The 20,158-nt window shown below is 50.1% G+C and overlaps 1 protein-coding gene across 1 annotated transcript; it reads right to left on the minus strand.

The window, feature by feature from the left end:
* Positions 1-462: 462 nt before the first annotated feature.
* ESRRA (estrogen related receptor alpha) lies at positions 463-18,305 on the minus strand. The gene is made up of 7 exons (XM_015416819.1): positions 18,132-18,305; positions 13,347-13,692; positions 9,839-9,955; positions 5,893-6,018; positions 3,882-4,049; positions 3,273-3,542; positions 463-710 (listed from the first exon to the last, which is right to left on the minus strand). Exons 2-7 carry the CDS (start codon positions 13,678-13,680, stop codon positions 463-465), a joined length of 1,263 nt encoding a protein of 420 aa, XP_015272305.1. The 5' UTR covers positions 13,681-13,692; positions 18,132-18,305.
* Between the last annotated feature and the right edge of the window lie 1,853 nt (positions 18,306-20,158).

The following is a 20,158-nucleotide window of genomic DNA, read 5'->3' on the forward strand; positions in this document are numbered from 1 at the left end:
CCCTCCCCCACCATCACGCCACTCAAATCCAATATGGCTTCCAAGCTAAGTCTACAGTGGCTAAACCCCCACCCGCCTCCCTCCCCTGCATTAATAAATTAAAATATGGCTTCCAGTGTGACTGTCCAAACGTTTCCCCGCATCCCACCCCAGTCCCGCTGCTACGTATGGGAAAGGTTTCCCTGTAGCCTGGTTTTAAAACACCTGTTCTTCGTGGCTGGGTCCGTTCCCCGTTAGCCTCAGTGCAAAGCAGTGGGTGGTTATTACGCTTGCATACATTTTGAAATGTTCTAACATATGCAGATGGATGGCGGCAGGGATTCGGCAGGACGAGGAGCCCAATCCAGGCCTTGAGTCCATTTCCCCCTCACTTCCTGTCCCTGATCCCTGCCTGCCTGCGCTGCACTCCCAGGACCTTCGCTCCCCCACACATCCCCAATCCTGCCCCCTACGGCCTATCCTTCAGTCCATCATGGCCTCCAGCATCTCCAGGAAAAGCTTATGCATGGGAACTTTGCCCTCCAGCTTGAGGCTGTAGAAATGGTTGAGGACGCGGGTGGCCGTCTGGCGTAGCAGGGGCAGGGTGAGGAGGAGGCGTCCGGCGCGGCGGGGTTCCTCAGGACGCCGCGACACTTCGTATTCCAGCAACGCCTCGTGCAGCACGTCCCGGAGCCTTTGGACGGCAGACATGTCTTCGATATGGACAGAGTCTGGAGGAAAGGGGGGGGGATTTGGGTTGAGAGAGAGACAGGCCACCGTTGGTGCTGGCTACTTTGGAGCACCATCATGCGGCCCAGGGGCTTGTAGATCAGTGCCGCAAAGCAGAAAGTAGCATCCAATAATCTGAGGTGCCTAAAGATCTTTCCCCTCCACCATTAAATCGCTTCAATGAAAGAACTCCCAAATTAAAAAAAAACCCTAGATTTGAATTCAGTAGCACCTTAGAGACCAACAAACTTTTTGGGGCATAAGCTTCTGAGAGTCAAAGCTCCCTTCGTCAGATACGACAAAGGGAGCTTTGAGTCTTGAAAGCTTGTACTCCACATATCTTGGTGGTGGTGGTGGAGGAGGAGGTTGGATTTATACCCCTTCCCCAAAGGAGTCTCAGAGTGGTTTACAATCTCCTTCCCCTCCCCACAACAGACACCCTGTGAGGTAGGTGGGGCTGAGAGAGCTCTCCCGAGAACTGCCCTTGAGAGAACAGCTCTGAAAGAACTTGTGACTGACTCAAGGTTACACCAGCAGCTGCATGTGGAGGAGTGGGAAATCAAATCTGGTTCTTTCAGATTAGCAGCCAAGCTCCTAAACACAACACCAAACTGGCTACTGGACTCAAAGGAGCTACTGGACTCAAATCCAGCTTTTATACTTCAGACCAAACTAGTTATCCTCTGAAATAAAAACAACGATTTGCTTTGAAGCCAGTTAAAAGGGATGCCCTCTGATTTGTTTTCAAGCCAGGAAAATAATACGCCAACACATGCTGATGTTAGCGTATTATGATGCTAGAGGAAAATATATACATCCTGCTCCTGTCTCCTTCACTGGTCAGTACACCCAATGGAAGAAACTGAAAGAGGAGGCAATTGTAAGCCACTTTGAGACTCCTTAAAGTAGAGAAAAACAGAGTATAAAAATCTACTCTTCTTCTTCTAAAACAGCATCTCAGCACTTATCTTCCATCCCAGAAACTTTTCACTGATTCTCAGGAATGCTGGAAGTTGGGAACAGGTTTACACCTCACTGAGCAGTTGGGTAGAATCCAGTTGGCCCATTTTGCCATCTCTCTTGGGAAGGATTAGCAATTATCTCTCCGAGAGAACTGGCCCCTGCAGTCCTAAGTGACATCTTAAAAGACTGAAAAACAAGACCCCAAAGCTCAGGGATCAGTAAGTCATTTAGTGAAAAACCACACAGCAGGGAAATAAAATTTTAAATGGACATTTAGGGTTGAATATTACAGTCCTAGTTGGGAGATTATAGATATTGTTTTTTTATGTACGGCTTTTGATATAATGAACTTTGCTACCTATCTTGGGTTTCCCCAGCTGTATCATTTTGTGTGTAAATAAATGGCACAGTAAACTTTGGGTTGGAGCTGCGGTGGCTCAAGTGGTTAAGACGCTGAACTGCAGGCTGTGGAAGGTTGGTAGTTCAGCAGTTCGAGACCCGAGTGTGCCGCATGATGGAGTGAGCTCCCGTCTCTAGTTCCAGCTCCTGCCAACCTAGCAGTTCGAAAGCAAGAAATTGCAAGTAGATAAATAGGTGCCACTTCAGTGGGAAGGTAACAGCGTTCCATGCGCCTTGGTGTTTAGTCATGCCGGCCACATGACCACGGAAATGTCTTTGGACAGCGCTGGCTCTTTGGCTTGAAATGGAGATGAGCACCGCAACCCTAGAGTCAGATATGACTGGCTTTCGAGCAAGGGAACCTTTACCTTTTAAACTTTGGGTTATTTTTTAAAATAAAAGAATATATTGCCCCAACCGAGATAGCCCAGGCTGGTCCAATCTCATTAGATCTTGAAAGCTAAGCAGGGTCATCCCTGGACAATATTTGGATGGGAGACCTGCAAGGAAGTGTAGGGTTGCCCTGCATAGGAAGACAATGGCAAACCACCTCTGTTTGTCTCTTGCCTTGAAAATCCTTGTTTGTTTGTTTTTGCTGTTAAATTGCAATAGATTTAAGGCAAACCCCATAGGGTTTTCAAGCCAAGGGACATTCAGAGGCAGTCTGCCGCTATTGCCTGCCTCTGTGTAGCGACCCTGGGACTTCCTAGGTGGTCTCCCCTCCAAATACTGACTACGGCTGACTCTGCTTACCTTCCGAGCAGTGTTAGTGTGAGCTGGCTCACAGTTTTTTAGCCTCTGGCTCACATGTTTTTGTCTTAGCTCAGGAAGGATGGCTCCAGAGCAAACTAATTTAGGCAGCAGCCAAATCGTCGGCTCACAACTTTAATGCCGGTAGCTCATAAAGTAGAATTTTTGCTCACAAGACTCCACAGCTTAGAGGGAGCATCGCTTCTGAGATGTGATGAGACTGGGCTAGCCTTGGCTGTCCAGTTCAGGGCTGAAAATCCTACGCGGTTGCTATGTGGCTATGATGAGGGCTCCCCCCCCAAAAAAAAATTAGCTCTTCCATTTTTTCCCCTGCAAAGCAGTTTCCAAGCAGATAAGCAAAAATGTTATGTGTGGAAGCCATCTTTGCTCCTTCCTTACTCTTCGCAAACTACCCTCCCACCAGATCCTCCCTACCCTGCGCTGGGGCTTACCTGAGTTAGCAAGCGCCAAGGCCTTGAGAAGCACGTACTCTTCCCGCTCCAGACGCAGGGCACGGTATTTGCACACCAGCTGTAGGACCACGCCGCTGAGCTCCAGCAGCCCCGCCGCCCGAGCCGCTTCCTCGTCTAACGCAAAGTCCTCCGCAAAGACACTCTCGTCTTCACAGGGCAGCGAGCGCCAGGCAACTACCAGCAGCAACACCTCCAGCCACACGCTCTGCAGGACGGACATCTGGTCGGCCAAGGAGAGTGCTGGAAATCCTGCCTCGGGGAGAACCAATCAGGAAAGTGAGAGGAGGCCGTTTGCTTGGTCAGCTGAGGCGAGTCGAGAATTATCCCCAGGAGACCACGCATGAGAATTTTACAGTATTGCTTTTTCTTCTTCTAAGGCCGCAAATTATTAAAAAGATCAATCAATAAAATAGCAAAGAAAGAACAAGGAGCAGAGCTGTATGATGCTTGCTTCACTGTGTGTGTGTGTGTGGGGGGGGGTGGCAGTATGTGGTTAAGAGAGAATTAGGAAACGGTGCGGGGCTCAGCGGATGGTGAACAGGAGGAAGTTCGAGAGCCAGCTCTGGTCTGCTCTGATCCCATTCTCACCTGGTATGTTTTTGGCCCAGCCGATGATGACCACAATCTCCCGGTCAGCCAGGTCACACAAAGTGCTCGCAGCCTTGGTGGGCCCATCAGGAAGCGCGGGATCAGGCATGGCGTACAGCTTTTCAGGCTCCACCACCAGCAAGTGTGACACCATTGTGTTCATTGGAGCTAGAGGGGAACATAAGAAGAGGCCTGCCAGATCAGGCCGATGCCGGATTGGTCCAGCTTCTTTTTTATAACTAGTTTCCCGTGGAAGGCCTATAAGCAGGGAACGCAGGCCAACGGCCTCTTGTATTGCTGTTCCCCCCCAGCTGCTGATGCTTACAGGTACGCTGCCTCTGGACATGCAGGTTTCATTTAGCCACGATGGCTAATAACTACTGTCAGACCTCTCCTCCTCCATGAGTATGTCTACTCCCTTTTAAAGGTCATCTAAATTTAATGGCCATTACCATGTCCCAAAGCAGTGAGTTCCACAAGTTAATTATGCTTTGCCTGAGGAAGTACTTTATTTGTCCTGAGAAGCAGGACACGTAGGTGTCAGGGGAGGTTCTAGTCCCCAAATTTCCTTCCTCTTGCCATCTCTTTGTACTTGAAAAGGATGAGAACACTCATTAGCAGTAGCAGTAGTAGAAGAGTTGGTTCTTATACCCCGCCCTTCACTACCCGAAGGAGTCTCACAGTGGCTCACAATCTCCTTCCCTTCCTCTCCCCACAACAGGCAACCTATGAGGTAGCTGGGGCTGAGAGCGTTCTGAGAGAACCGTGACTGACCCAAGGTCACCCAGCTGGCTTATCGTGGAGGAGTGGAGAGTCAACCGTTGTTCTGCAGATTAGAGTCCACCAACCTTAACCGCTACACCAAAACTGGCTGGTAGAGCTCCTCCTCCGCTTCCCGCCTTTTTGTAATGTCCATGGATGCACTTGTTTGGCTTGGTGCCACAGTGGCACCTAGACTGGACACTGAATCAGACCACTGGTCCATCAAGGTCAGTGTTGTCTGGCAGCGGCTCTCCAGGGTCTCAGGCTGAGGCCTTTTCCACATCACCTACTGCCTGTACATTTTAACTGGAGATGCCGGGGATTGAACTTGGGACCTTCTGCATGCCAAGCAGAGGCTCTTCCATGGAACTACAGCCCCTCCCCCCTAACACTGGGCATGGATACAAAGAGGCCACATCCCTCCCATTTTCCTCCTGAAAGAAGAGTGGTCAGCCTCCAGCTGGGGCCTGGCGACCCCCCAGAATTACAACTGATCTCCAGTTTACAGAGATCAGTTCCCCTGGAGAAAATGGCTGCTTTGGAGGGCAGACTCTACGGCACTGTACCCTGCTAAAGTCCTTCCCCTATACAAGTATGTAACCCTAGCAGAAAGCATCATCACCCTACACATCAGGACAAACCACACGGGGGCAATCTCATAACTGGGGTCCAAAATTCACCTTGCTTGAGGATTACTCTCACGTCAGGAAGAAGTGATCGAGCCTACCCTTCTCCCCAATGTGCTGCTTCTTTATACTGTTTATTTTATGTGGGGGAGGCCTGAGGTACCACTCCCTGCTTGCCTTCTGAATTGCCCAGGAGGGCAGTACAATTTGTATATCATTCCCCCCCCCCCCGCCATGTGAACATATTCAATCCTTCAATCCTCCTCCCACTCTCTCCCCTTCCTTCCTGGCTGCCAGCCTTCCTCCGGTGGTGCCAGTCATGTTGCCATGGCAATGGGAATTGCTCACTTATGGAACCAGTGCCTGGGCCAATCCCACCAGTAACTTCATCAGGCTTGCGATTTGTTGCCGGTGGCAAGTCAACAGCACCTCCAGGTGGCCAGCTGTCCGGCGCACTTTCACCTGTGGCCTGTCTTGCCTTCTCCCTTGCAGCACCGGCCCCAGCCCATGTGCCTCTTGAGGGAACTGAAGTATTGGAACAAGAGTCATTTTTGTTTTGGTTGTATCCCTGATCACGCAGGTGTGTGGTGAAGAGGGGTGGGCCTTTCCCTCTTTCTGCTCACCTGGTTTCTTGGCAGTTGCCGTGGCGATCTGCGGGCTGACAAAGGCGCTGGTGTAGGTGGCACCCTCCACGTCAGGCCGGCGCTTGTACTTCTGACGCCCTCCTCGGACCCGGTCTAGACGTACCCCTAAAGGATTAGCCAGGGTAGAAAAGAGAGAAATAATGAAGGGGAAATGTTCTGGACAACCACTAAACACTATACTTTTGAAAAAGGCAGGGGAGGAACCTCCATTCGGCCTACAAACGGTTAAATCTAATCCAGAATCCCTGGCTTCCAGTCCCAGAGATGTACAGCTTAGTTGAGCTAATCTATTATTGTAAACTGCCTTGAACCAAGAGGGAAAGGTGGGATATAAATATTTTGATAAATAAACTTGGTGGCAAGGAAGAAAGGCAGTCTTCACATGCTCAGAGCATCTCTCCTATGAATTTGGCCTCCCCTAATGCAAACACATAGGCAATCCCTGAGTCTCTAGGCATAAATCAAGCTGCTAGTTTTGACCTACACCTTCCTTTTGAAGTATGCCTCTCTCTAGATGAGCTTCTCTACCTATTACAATCAGATTCTCAGCATCTCCTTTTCTAAAATCAGGTATGATATGGAGCATGGCCTTCTTTGCTTTGGCACCGTTGTTACAGAACTTATTGTGGAGCAAGGTCTGCTAGAAGAACACCACTCTGAAGGCCTTTCAAGGTCTTCTAATAGTTGGCGAATCATTGTAATGGTCTGGTAACACCCTGCTTAGAACTTCTTATAGCTGAACCTCTTACTGAACATTTATATAGAACTTTATTCCAGTTCAACTTTGAACTTGCTGAGGAAAAGAACCAGAACTGAAAGGATGAGCGGGACACATTGCTAGAAACCCAAGTTGCAAATGAGCTTAAAAAAAAAAAAAGTAATCATATACCCTGGGTCATTGCCCGGTTGGATCAGAAGTTCAGACAGCAATCTTAGCTTCAATTTCCTTGGGCTGCCTCCAAAGGGGCTCTTTCTCCAGCATAACATAACAGCACTTATACCAACAGAATGGCTCTTGCATTCATGAAGGGGGGGGGGGGATTGCTGATTATCCTTCAGTCTACACTTTGCTCCCATAGTGTGCAGAAGTCCCATGACCGCAAGGAGCAGAAATGAATGAGAAATGAGAGCCTCAGTGGCTGCAGCAGAAAGGCGCAGAGTCCCATTCCGCAAGCATCCTTTACTCGTGGTACCATGGATCCAGCCCCTTCTTCTTCGAAGCACATACGAAATTGGAACTGCCTTTGCTCTTCAGTGACTGTGTAGGTGCTCATAACTCACCTTATGTCCATTGAACTTTTGAAATGGGAACTTGGAAATCTCACAATAACTTTAGTAAATATGCAACTTTTTTTATATATACCAAACCAGTGCACGCAAGATTCCTGGGATACTGGTGAACAGGGTTCCCTCTAAGCTGAGTTAGTGTGAGCTAGCTCCCAGTTTTTTAGCCTCTGGCTCACACATTTTTGTGTTGGCTCAGGAAGGAGGACTCCAGGGCAGACTAATTCATGCAGCAGCCAAATCGCTTGCTCACGACTTTAATGCCAGGAGCTCACAGAGTAGAATTTTTGCTCACAAGACCCCACAGCTTAGAGGGAACATTGCTGGTGAATTGTTGTCAGAATGTTAACAAGAGAGAAAGAAACCGAAGGTGTGTTGTGGGTGTACCTACAACTCAGCCACTTTAAGTTGGATTTTTTCCCCCAGCATGAAATTTGGCCAATTGCGCTCTTCTTTACCTGCGTGTGCTCTGTCAGTTTGACAGCCAAAGTCATCTTGATTTTATAATGAATAAAGCGTTCAGAGATTATAACAGAAGAACACTGAAAACCCAACATACTGTATCAAATAGAACTAGTCTTACGACTCCATAGTTGCATATATAGAAAAGTCCAGGCTTAAACTTCCTTCCTGACATTACTAGTTTTTTATATGTTCAGGGAGGCTTGGGTTTGTTTGTTTTTTCCTCTCTGGTGGGGGAACACTCAGATAGACTGGACCCCCATCTGCTATCTGATGTGCTACTGTTCAGGAAATACAGTATCACCATTCAACTGATCTCTAGCTCAGTGGCTTTTTTTAAAAAAACTGGCTGTTAGCAGCCTTTAGGGGGACTGCCCAATCAGTCTGCATAACCACTGTATCTACTTGGTTACATATTTTATATTATTACATGCTTCCTGTGTGTAACTCTGCCATACGATGAATAAATAAATAATAGCAGCCTTGAATTTATGGAAAGATAGGATCCAGTAGCACCTTAAAGACTGACAAAATTTGTGGCAAGGGATGAGCTTTCGTGAGTCACTGACCACTTGTTCAAAAGAAGTGGCTCATGAAAGCTCCTCCCCTGCCACAAATGTTTGTTAGTCTCTAAGGTGCTACTGGACCCTTGGCTCTTTTCTACTGCTACAGACAAGTCTAACATGGCTACCCATCTTGATCTATCTGGAAAATATAGGAATATACATCTCTTGTTTATAGTCCAGCTGCCTAAAAATTCTCAGGCTGATCTGCCTTTTAAACAAATACCTGTAAATGAATGCATGTTACAAAGGCTTGGTGGAAGAGCAATTTTTAGATATTTCAGATACCAACTAAAAGCCATACCATAGAATTAAAGGACATATTTAATATTCTCTATTATATTAAGCCACCAGAACCAAAACACCTTTGAAGACATATAAATGCCCCCTTAACATTTAGACACGCTGATTCAAAGTTAAGCTCCATTATTTTTTTTTCCCAAAGGGCCTCATGGATTATTGTGTTGATTTTCAGCCTTTCCCTCTTCAGTGATCCTTTTTCACACTGACTTCCCTGTCAAGGAACCCCAACATGACTGTTATGGTACTCCGGTAGTTTGCAAAGGATTATGGGATATATTCTAGGACGAACACTTGCTTCATGTGCAGGCATTTGAGGCTTCATCTTCACCTTGCAGGTACCAAGAATATAGAACGCACCAATACTCTTCTGGCGCAGCACACCACAAGGGGAAGACTGATAGTGGACAGCTTTCAAAGGACATTTGTCTGCCATTAAACTTTTCAAAAACCCCAGACTTCCTCCAGATACCATTTGAAAGCCAATGAATCCAAGGCCCTTTCCATACTTTGACCTCACCCTGGGTTGTCTCTGTGTTCGACTCGTGGCCATTTACCTTGCTGTTATCTCTGTATCTGTTTTCTGCACTAATTTTGTCCCGCTCCAATTTGCTTGCCTGCCCTGGGTGATAAATTTTGCACTGCAAACAGTAAACTCAGGCTTAATGTCCTAGGTATGGCGGGAAAGGGACAGGGAGGATCAAAACAAAGTTAGGACTGTATAAATGGTTAGAAATTGATAAAACACTCTAAAAATATATGTATTTAAATGAAGTATTCTGTTATGTTTATTGTGAAAATTAATAAAAAGATTATTTAAAAAAATTCTGCAAAACAAGATCCATATACCCTGGGTCAATGGCTGTCTGAACCCAGGGTGACCACAATCTAATGCAGAAAACCTGGGATAAAAAGAGGGGTGAACTCGAGGCTGGTGCAGAATAGCCAGTAGAAGACAATGATGAAACAGGATTAAAGGTCTAATGTGGAAAGGGCCCAAGTGTGGTCAGAGGCCACATGGAACTTCACCCCAAGCTTTAGTTGTTTTTTTTTAGCATATACCAAATCAATTAAAGCTTACAGCCCTAATATCTAATTAGGCAAACGAGCAGTTCAGCTCTGCTTGTAGTCCAGCAATTCCTCTCCTTTCGCCCAAAAGGTTGCCTGCCCCATCCCTTCCTAACCCCGTGTCTTTCATGCCCTCCTGCTCATTTTCCATCCTGCCTTGCATCACCCCCCCCCGAATCATTCTTTATTTTTTTGGTATGCTTCTCCTGGCCTCCTTTAGGCTTAGGGCACATCTCCCAAAGTCATACCTTCTTTGAGCATGCCCACACGCAGGCACTTGGTGAAATGGCACGCCTGACACGCCTTCCGACGCCGCTTCGTTATCTCGCACTCATTGGTGGCTGGACAGCTGTACTCAATGCTGCCTGAGAATGAGAGAGAGAGAGGCTTTGGCTCAGTGGTAGAACACGTGCCCTGTGTGCAGGGGTCATTAGCATAACTCATTTGCATATGCCACCCCCCCTGACATCACCGGAAGTGTGTCAGAAGGCAACACCCACCGCTTAGGCTCCACTGGACTGTTTTGGATTGCTAGCTATTGGGGGGGGGGCGTGCAGATCTGTCCTCGCAGAGGAGGGAGACCTTGTACCTGAATAAAACTTGGTCTTAAAGGTGCCACTGGACTGTTTTGGGCCGGGGGGCTCTGCAACTTACCTGGCTGCTTCTTGCTCTGACTGAGGGCTGCTGGGAGCAGGGGGTGGGGCTTGTTGCGTGTGCCCGCCCCCTGGGCTCTTTACTGCTGGAGCTCCACTCCTGTGCGCTCCTGCAGGAAATGACCCCTGCCTGCGTGCAGAAAGTCCCACGTTCAGGACCTGGCATCTCCAGTTTATGGCTGCATCCACACATTCTTGGATATTGTACCATTGCAGTAATTTGCAACTGGATTTTCCTCTGAGGACAAGACAATCCAGGAAGTGCAGTTTCCCTTCAATCAGGGAGCAGGGGGTGGAACGCTTTCTCTGCTGGAGGCCCTAAAGTCCTTTCCTCCCTGAAATCTGTCGCATTATGCTGGATATTGTAACTCTACATGCAAGAGGATCTGGGAGGGAAAGGGTTAAGAGAATTCTCTCACTCGGGTACACCTGGTAGTCGGCCCCAACCCTCTCGTGGGTTAGATGCTGAGCCTCCTCGGACCTTGCTTGCCTTCTGTTTCATCTTATATAGGACCTGTCTTCTTCTCTCTCATACCTGGGCTTGGAGCTATAGCACCTACATGAATATGCCATGTAAGATCTGCTTCTATTGTTGTAAGTAAAAAAAATTCTCTCATTACCATTGGAATCAGATCATCTTTGTAATTTGTTTGAACAGCATCTTCCCCTTAAGTGGGAAACGCGGGGGATCGAGGATACTGCAGAAAGCTGCTGTGCTTCCAAGGCAAATGTTTTTCTTTTTGACATTTAACCCAATGCATTCAAGAGCTCTGAGCTAGATGGGCCCCCTGGACTGACTCAATGATGACATTCAGACCTCGGTTTGTTTGTGATGGGCAAGAATGCAGCTTGTTTACCATGCCAGCAAGCTTCTACCATTCGCATGCGGAATGCAACTGAAACTGCTTGACTTGGGAAACACTGACTCAAACTCCAATTTGCTGTGGCATCTAAATGCTCAGAATCCTGCATTTCAGATGTCAACAATGTCCAAACCTGGAAGCTGTCGTTCGAGTGGGAGGGGAGGAAGGAGTGAGCAAAAGCCAGAATGACAAACAAGCCGCGTTCCTGCCTGTTACCAACACACAAGGATTTGTCAAGACGCCTGAATGCAGGAGCTTCAACTCTACATATAAGAGAAGAGTCAAGAGGCTGAAACAAGTATATATAGGAAAGGTGTGTGTAGATATGCAGGAGATTTACCAAGAACTAGATAAAACTGGTTTACTTATTTGTTTTTCATTAATATCCTTCCTTTCCTCCTTTGTGGAACTCAAGGTAGCATACCTGGGGTGTTCCTCGGTAATCTCTTATCTAGGCATGCTTTGATTCAGCTGTACTATTATTTATTTATCCCTCCATGATGCTCAGAGCAGCATGAATGAGGTTATCCTATTTTATTTTTACAACAACGCTGTGAGGTATGTTTTCCTGGGATTCAGCGATTTACCCAAGGTCACCCTGTGAACTTCATGGCTGAACAGAGGCTTGAATAGGTCATCAAGAACCTCTGGGAACCGAGGAAGCCCTTACATTCTTGGGCACACCTTGTCCTGTTTGTAAGTCACTCCAAATCAATGATAGTCAGCGGCTTGGGAGCCACATGAATCTCTTTGATACGCCACAGGTGGCTCCTCTGTGTACCATTCTCCAATGTGACACCTGCCCCATGTTTCAGGAAAGCGGCCAAGGCCTCTGCCTAGTAAGGTCTGCAGTTGGTTCCCACCTTGAAATGGCCACCGCCAGAGGAACAGGAAAGCTGCAGGCCTCAAGGCACGGACAGAAAGAAATGAGGCTGTTTTGGTTGACAATAATCTCTGTGAGCCACAGAGGGAGTACCACTGTTCTAATGCAAGGGTCCCAATTTGTGAGCACCTTTGGAATTCTGTCACAAGGTGGTGGGTGCAGTGAAAAAAATAGCTGCTGCAGAAGGTGGAGCCAGCCACAAAAAAAAATGGCTGCCACAGATTATCTTCAGGCACACAATGACGATCCTTGTGCTGTGGTGGCCGCCGCCGCCAAAGCAATGGTTTTCAGAATCTGCACAGCCAATCAAATATCCAGCGGCTACTCAGAAGCACTGCTGGGCAAAAGCCCCATCGGGCCTTGCCCACTTTCTAAAAACAATTGGTGGGCACCAGGAAAAATGTCATCAGGTGCCCACGGGGACCACGTTGGGGAACCTTTTCTAAAGCATGACAGAAGCTTCGGAATACAGAAGGACGAAGATAAATTATCTGTCACCGCGTATCACTATTTGGTTACACAATGGTACTTTAAGCACACATGTTTGCAGTATTCTTTCAAATATTTCAGGGACAGGGCCCATTATAGGGAACTCAGTTCTGACACAAATGAATCACAGATCGTAAAGTTTGGTGAAGTAGTTCTTCTTGTAATTTGTAATTTACTTCTGGAACTCACTGCCATAAGACCTGATGGTGACCGTTAGCTTAGATTACTTGAAAAAAGGAACTAGACAAAACAAAAAACAAACCCACTTTTTTTCAGAAGGTGATCACCAAGTGTCTTTATCAGAAAGTCTCGAATGCTGACACATTTTGAGCAGAGGCATTTTTCATCAAGGGATATCAACACAGGGGTTCATACAGTTATTTTTATTAGCACAGAGATGAAACCTTCCATTCTCTTCACTCAGATCCCTGGTTTTAAAAAACACATCCGCAATCAGTACAGCCTGATGAAGAGCACCTTAATTCAAAATGTCAGAATTTGATAAGCTCTATTAAAGATCTTTGGAACCCACTGTAAAAAAAAAAATCTCGTCTTTTTTTAATAGCATGAGTTCACTTTTCTGTCCTGCCTTCAGAAAATGATTAGGAAGTACGCAGAAATAGAAAATCTATCCAAGAGTTATCAGTAACGATAATGTGGAACCTCCATGTACAGAAGCAGTAAACCTCTCAATTCCAGGTGCCATGCAAACTGGGAAGGGCTGTTACATTCATGCTCTAGGGCATCTGGTAGTCTAGAAAGACCCTTCATGTGTGATCTACCAAGACTCTTCCTGTATTCTTAACAACCTTGGAAGGTCACCGGCACTGCTTGCGGTTCAGAATGGGCCAGGGTGGGGAGAGCTTACCTTGTATGGTTCGCTTGAAGAACGCCTTGCACGCTTCACAGGATGCCACACCATAGTGATATCCCGAGGCGACGTCCCCGCACACCAAGCAGAGCCGCTTGGGCATGGAACTCAGCATGTATTTGCCCCGCCCCGGGGGGTCATCCACGTCATTGTCATGGCGGCGACGGGGCACGCCTGTCCCGGCAGGCAGTGGTCCTGCACTCTCAAGCTCCTGGGGAGGCCCACTGGCGCTGGTATCGGACAAACCGCTTGGACTATGCTGAGCTAGGCTGTCTGGGGAGGCTGGCTCCGTTTTGATGAAGAATTCTGCTCGGCGTTCCCGGGACGACATGGTTGGAAGAGGCTGCAGTGAGGGGAAAAACATATCGGTGCTATGAGAATAGCGACATCCAGGGGTCATTTCCTGCAGGAGCGCACAGGAGCGGAGCTCCGGCAGTAAGGAGCTCAGGGGTGGGCACATGCAACAAGCCCCGCCCCCTGCTCCCAGCAGCCCTCAGTTGGGCCATGAGGAACAAGAAGCAGCCAGGTAAGTTGCAGAGCCCCCCCCCAGCCCACCTTCAGGTACAAGCTCTTCCTCCTCTGTGAGGCGTCCCCCCCCAATAGCTAGCAATCCAAAACAGTCCAGTGGAGCCTGACCGGTGGGGGTTGCCTTCTGACACACTTCCGGTGATGTCAGGGGGTGTGGCATATGCAAATAAGTTATGCTAATGAGTTATGCTAATGAGCTCCTGCACCTCTTTTTCTACGAAATGACCCCTGGCAACATCACACCGAACCTTTGTAATGGGAGCCTGGGCCGAGGAGACAGCAATAGATGGAAGAACCACTATAACACTACAAGACATTTCCCCCTTGACTTACACTTGAACACATGACACTGCCGCAGACTGAATCAGACCCTTGGTCCATCGAGGTCAGTATTGTCTACTCAGACTGGCAGCAGCTCTCCGGGGTCTCAGGTGGAGGTCTTTCACGTCACCGACTGCCTGGCCTAGGCTAGCCTGATCTCATCGGATCTTGGAAGCTAAGCAGGGTCATCCCTGGCTAGTATTTGGATGGGAGACCTCCGAGGAATATCAGGGTCGTGATGCCAAACCACCTCTGAACGTCATTTGCCTTGAAAACCCTACGGGGGTTTGCCATAAATCAGTTGCAACTTGACAGCACTTTCTAGCACCACCACCGCGGCCAGGTCTTTTTAACTGGAGACCTTCTGCATGCCGAGCAAATACTCCACCACTGAGCCACACTCCCGTTTTATGATGTGCGATCATAAAATTACGAACAGCTAGCAAAATGATACTGATAACTTGCCCGATACATATTTATAAGAATCAACAGAGCATGATCCCGAACAGGATTTCCGGGGACCACCAAAAGTCACGCCGTGCCACTTCTGGCCCTACCTAGTCAACCAGGCGCCTAGGTATGCAGGCAGCACAAAGTCAGTCAGCCAGCCAGGCTAAGATCAGTGTGGAAACTCCTGAAGCTGGGGCGGGGGGGGGGGGGGACTCAGCCGATCCAGAAGCGTCCCCACTGCTGATCAGACTGAAGAAATTTGGCAGGGATAAAAGGCCTGCAAACCCACCTACTTCCATCCACCAATATTTGGAGGAGGAGGAGGAGGAGGAAGAAGAAGAGGAGGAGGAGATTGGATTTATACTCTGCCCTTCACTTGGAGTCTCAAAGCGTCTTACAATCTCCTTTCACCTCTGCTCCTCACAACAGATACCCTGTGAGGTAGGTGGGACTCAGAGAGCTCTTTTGAGGACTGCTCTTGAAAGAATACCTCAGAGAGAACTTGTGGCTGACCCAAGGTCACACAGCAGCTGCTTGCGGAGGAGTGGGGAATCAAACCTGGTTCTCCCAGATTAGAGTCCACACTCTTAACCACTTGCACCAAAATGCCCAGCTAGTTAGGGATTCATCTCAGTGACAAGTCCCAGAACCGCAGGACAAGGTCTCAGCTGCCCCGCTTGAATTAGAGGAGGTATACCCCCAACTGCGTCCCCGTGGTGGGAAGCACATCCTAACCCACCGTTCACCCCATGAAACGAACACCAGAAAGGTGCCAGTTTCCAGTAGCCAGTAGAGACCTTAATTCACACAGTGCAAACTGCAATAGTTCCTCAGGATCCCTCCAGAACGCCTGGGTTTCTGCCACCCTCTGGGAGTTACAGAACCCCTTGGGAGACGTCCCGTCATGCAGGTCTGTGAGCCCACCTTCTTCCCACATCCCACGTCCTCTGCCCCCGCTCCCCATCTTGGCGGCTGGCACAGTTACCAGCCACCAGCATCCGGAACGGCCTCAAGGTCACTCCAGGGAGACAAAAACAGGCACCCTGGCAGGACCGGCGGTGGCACGAGACGAGGCACACCCTCGCCACCACCTTCTGCGTCGCCTCTCCGGACGCAGGAAACACTCTGGGAGCCCAAGAGTTAAACACAAACAGTTCAAGGACAGGAATAGCCTCTTGGCTCAAGAACCTGCCACAGCTCTGCCCCACTTCAGTGCAACAAGGATTAACCCCCCCCCCGGCCACACACACACATACATACAAATCCCCATGAATTCCCCCCCCCCCGGCCACACACACTCACACTGTTAACACTACAGAAAGAAGATAAGGGTCACCAAAGGATTATTTCGAGCCGATCGGCAAGCTCGGCCTGACTTCTCCGTGCCCACTGGGCACCTTACCTATTTTGGAGGACTGCACCACGTCACTCTCCCTGCAGCCTGACTCAGAATTTCTTGCCGGTGTACCTTCTTCCTCCCCCCACCCCCGTTCTCCCCTCCACACCGGATTTTATTTCTTTGCCATTCTCAGACACCAGTTTAAGGGGGGGTGTCTCCATCCAGGAATTTATTATGCGAGTTTTGGATAGGGTGGGTCGAGGGTCTCAGTTCCCTGACATCTTCTTCAGAGTTTGGGGCACAGGGTCAACGCTCCCCACCGGGGAACCATTTTATAGGCTCCAGTTCCAAACAGGCAGCCCCACAAAGAGGGGACTGCAGCGCTAACTTTGCTTTAACGAGTTCTCTCTCTCCCGTGTCCGGAGCCGAAGAGGAACACCACCCATGCACACACACCAGGACCAATGCTCCCGTGGAGTCTTGTGAGCAAAAATTCTACTCTTGTTAGCTACTGGCGTTAAAGTTTTGAGCGAGCAGTTTGGCTACTGCATAACGTAGTTTGTTCTGGAGCCCTCCTTTCTGAGCCAAGACAAAAATGTGTGAGCTGGAGGCTAAAAAAATGTGAGCTAGCTCACACTAACCCAGCTTAGAGGGAACACTGACCAGGACGTCCTACGGCAGCGTAAGCACATGTATGCAAGATGCATGCTACCACGTGTGTCGCTTGTGGCCCTGAGACAACCCCTCCCCCTTGATTCTACTCACGGGCCTCTCTTTCCCCATTCTGCCTGGCCAGTCCCTGGACCTTTGTCCCCTTAGTATTGTGTCTCGTCCCTTACCCAATCAGGACAGAGTGTGGAGTTTGTGCAAGGGGAGGAAGGAGGGGATCCAGGAGAGGGGGGAGCTTTGGTTATAATTGCCCAACTTTCCCCCACCCTGCCACACACCCCTAAGTTAGCAAAAGCCGTCCCCAGACAAGTGGGTGGGTGTCCCACTCAGACTTTTCACTGTCCTCCCGTAGTGCTGCGGGTGCAGAGGGAGAGAGCTCAGAAACACGGACACAATGAAGGAAACGTGATCAGTCACTGCCGTCTGGGGCCCAGACTCTCTCTGCTCCGGAATCCAGACTTGCATTTCCTTCTGGCGTCCCATTAGGGAGTTCTGATCATGTCCCCATCTGAATCCCTGCTGAGATTCTCCTGCAAAGCCGTGCCTGTGACCTTTGACCCTCCTGCAGCTCAATTCTGCCACACCTTCCCCATGGGACACCCCCCCCAGTGGTCAAGACAGCAGGGTCAATCGGAGCCTCCCTGTTCACAAAACCCCTCCTGCAAAGGGGGCCGGCTACATATGTCACAAACTCATGTCGGCTGTCCCCCCAGTCACAGGAAATATTTACCTGTCCCCGCGACAACAGAGGTTATAACTATGTCCTCCCGAGCACCCGCGTGAGCGGGAACTGCATGTCACACCTCGAGTAGTGGAAATATATCCCAAGCCTTCCATCTCTCCTGGTCTCTGCGTCGGGGGTCCTTTGGCACCTCTGCAAATAGGCCTGCCCAGCTCTTACTCCACACAGCACCCATCTATACCTGCACGAGTAATTGGATTCACTTCCCCCCCCGTTGCACCGTATGACCTTCTCCGACACCTCGGTGGTGTCAGCCCCACCAGGACATCCAGCTAAGGAGCCAGGCACTTACATCCATGCACCCTGCAGCATATCCAGGAGCGCCGTCCTGCCCGACGGTGGCGACCGCCACCGCGCAGAGTCTCTTACAAGTCCTTTCCCCACGCCTGCTAGCGAGGCCACACGATTCCCACCATGATTTGTGTACACACACACACCCGCAGCTCTACGTCTGGCAACGTGTCTGTCTCGCTCCATATGAGACTTCTGGCGCACTTGGGCGCCTGTCTTCCGGAGCCCCCAGGATCTGTCTCCTGGGTGCACGCTTGGGGGGGAGCGTGCCTCCCTCTAGTCCTTTCCTCCACGGCCCCCCCCCCAGTCCGCCGTGCGTGTTCCTCCCCCCTCCCATTCCTCCAGCGCCAGTCACATGGAGCCGGTTTGGAGGTGGGGGCAGCAGCGGCGGCGGGGGGTGTGCGATCAGCAGCGCTCCCCCTCCCCCCGATCGCGCACTGACCTTGGAGGCAGAGACAAGGGGCTGGGCGGCGGGGGCTGGCTGCGTCCGGGCTGGCGGCTCAGTGGCCCCGCGCGCCGGGCACCGTCCGGGCCATAGGCTGGGGCTGCGCGCTCGCTCCTCGCTCCGGCTGTAGGACACAAAAGGACATCGCAACCCACTTCCTACTCGGTTTCCTCCAGCTGGTAGGGGCGGGGCCTGGCGAGGAATATGCAGATCGGAGGGGCGGGGCGCCGGCCCACGTTGCCCCCCGCCCCCGCGCGGCGTCTCGCGCGCGCCCTCCCCAAGGCGCTGAGCCGCCCGCCGCCGGGTCGCTTCTTCGCCTGCTCGCTGCTCCGAGCCCGTCGCCTTCCCTTTCCCCGCTAGGAAGGGGCGCTTGCAGTCTCCCGACTGGGAAGGACGCAGATGGCGTTGCAAAGGGGGGAATGGGGTCTAGTAGAGCCCCTCCCCCTTTTTCCCCTGCCGAACGCGGAGGTGCCGCCCTGCCCTCCGTCCCTCTCTCAAGGTCACGCAGGGACTGTGGGAGGGGAGGAGGAAAGAATGTGCAAAATGGAGCCTCCATGTGGAGGCAGGGTACCTCTGAGTCTCCCGGAGCCAGGGGTCGAAGAAGAGCGGGAAGTCTTATGGCCGTGCTTGGGCGCTTGCTTCACCCCCCCCCCCCCAGAGGGCTGTCCCCTGCATGGCAAGTGCATGCTGGGTGCAGATTGCGCCTTGGTGTGCGGTCCTGCAGAGCAGCAGTTAATTTTTTTTTTAAGGTAGATGTATTTCAAACATTTCTATCTGTTGGGTTCCTTTAGTACCTATAGGAGCCAGTTTGGTGTAGTGGTTAGGAGCACCGACTCTTGTCTGGGAGAACCAGGTTTGATTCCCCACTCCTCTGCATACAGCCAGCTGGGTGACCTTGGGTCAGTCACAGTTCTCTCAGAGCTGTTCTCTCAAGGGCAATTCTCTCAGAGCTCTCTCAGCCCCACCTGCCTCACAGGGTGTCTGTTGTGGGGAGGGGAAGGGAAAGTTGATTGTAAACCACCCTGAGACACCTTCGGGTAGTGAAGGGTGGGGTATGAATCCAATCTCCTTTTCCTTCCTACTTGCACAAGGCTGTTTACACATATTTATTGGTGTTATTTATAGCCTGCGTTTCTCCCAGGGAGTCAAGGTGGAATTACACGTGGTGAGAAAGCACAATCGACGACATGGGGCATTGGATAACCAACACATTTGGATCGTAGATGTCTGGAACCACCAGAAAGAACTGAAGCACAGCATGACATGCTAAGCTGGGCAAAAATTACATAATAGTATCCTAGTTATGCTCAGTGATAGAACCTCTGTGGATAGAGACAGTCTACCTTGGGGATACTGGAGGTCAAAACACTGGTGGAAAGACTTCCCACATGGGAGGACTGTTTGGAAACTTCAGTTGATTCAGAGCACAGCTGCAGGACTGCTGACTGGGAAAGATGATTGGGAACACATCTTGACAACGTTGAAGGAACATTACAAGCTGTCAGTATGTTTCTGAGCTCAATTCAAGGCGCTTGCCCTTACAAGCCCCCAATGGCATGGGTCTGGTGTGCCTTTTAGGACGACTTCTCCACATACAAACCAGCCTGGTCATTGGTAGCACGAAGAAGAGATTGGATTTATCCCCCGCCCTTCACTTGGAGTCTCAGAGCGATTTACAGTCTCCTTTCCCTTCCCCTCCCCACAACAGACACCCTGTGAGGTAGGTGGAGCTGAGAGAGCTCTTTCGAAGACAGCTCTTCAGAGAACAGCTCAGAGAGAACTTGAGACTGACCCAAGGTCACCTGGCAGCTGCATGTGGAAGAGTGGGGAATCAAACCCGGCTGTCCAGATTAGAGTCTGCCGCTCTTAACCGCTACACCAAACTTGCTCTCTCCTCCTCAGAGGTCCTGTTCTGGGTTTTCCTGTCTTCTGAGGGGAGATGTGCAGCCCCCAGGCATGGGGCTGTCCCTGTGGGGGTGCCTCACTTGCAGAATGCCCTCCTAATGTCTGTTCACCTGGCCACT

This window comes from Gekko japonicus, unplaced genomic scaffold, assembly GCF_001447785.1.
Source record: "Gekko japonicus isolate JY-2015 unplaced genomic scaffold, Gekko_japonicus_V1.1 scaffold248, whole genome shotgun sequence".
NCBI classification, from domain to species: domain Eukaryota; kingdom Metazoa; phylum Chordata; class Lepidosauria; order Squamata; family Gekkonidae; genus Gekko; species Gekko japonicus.

Excerpts from the sequence above, each read along its gene's own strand:
- ESRRA (XM_015416819.1), bottom strand. The coding sequence starts at position 13,680 with ATGTCGTCCCGGGAACGCCGAGCAGAATTCTTCATCAAAACGGAGCCA. Across the intron at positions 4,050-5,892 it reads GGCAACTGCCAAGAAACCAG|CTCCAATGAACACAATGGTG; the intron begins GTGAGCAGAAAG and ends GTTCCCCTCTAG. Across the intron at positions 711-3,272 it reads CTTGGCGCTTGCTAACTCAG|ACTCTGTCCATATCGAAGAC; the intron begins GTAAGCCCCAGC and ends CCTTTCCTCCAG.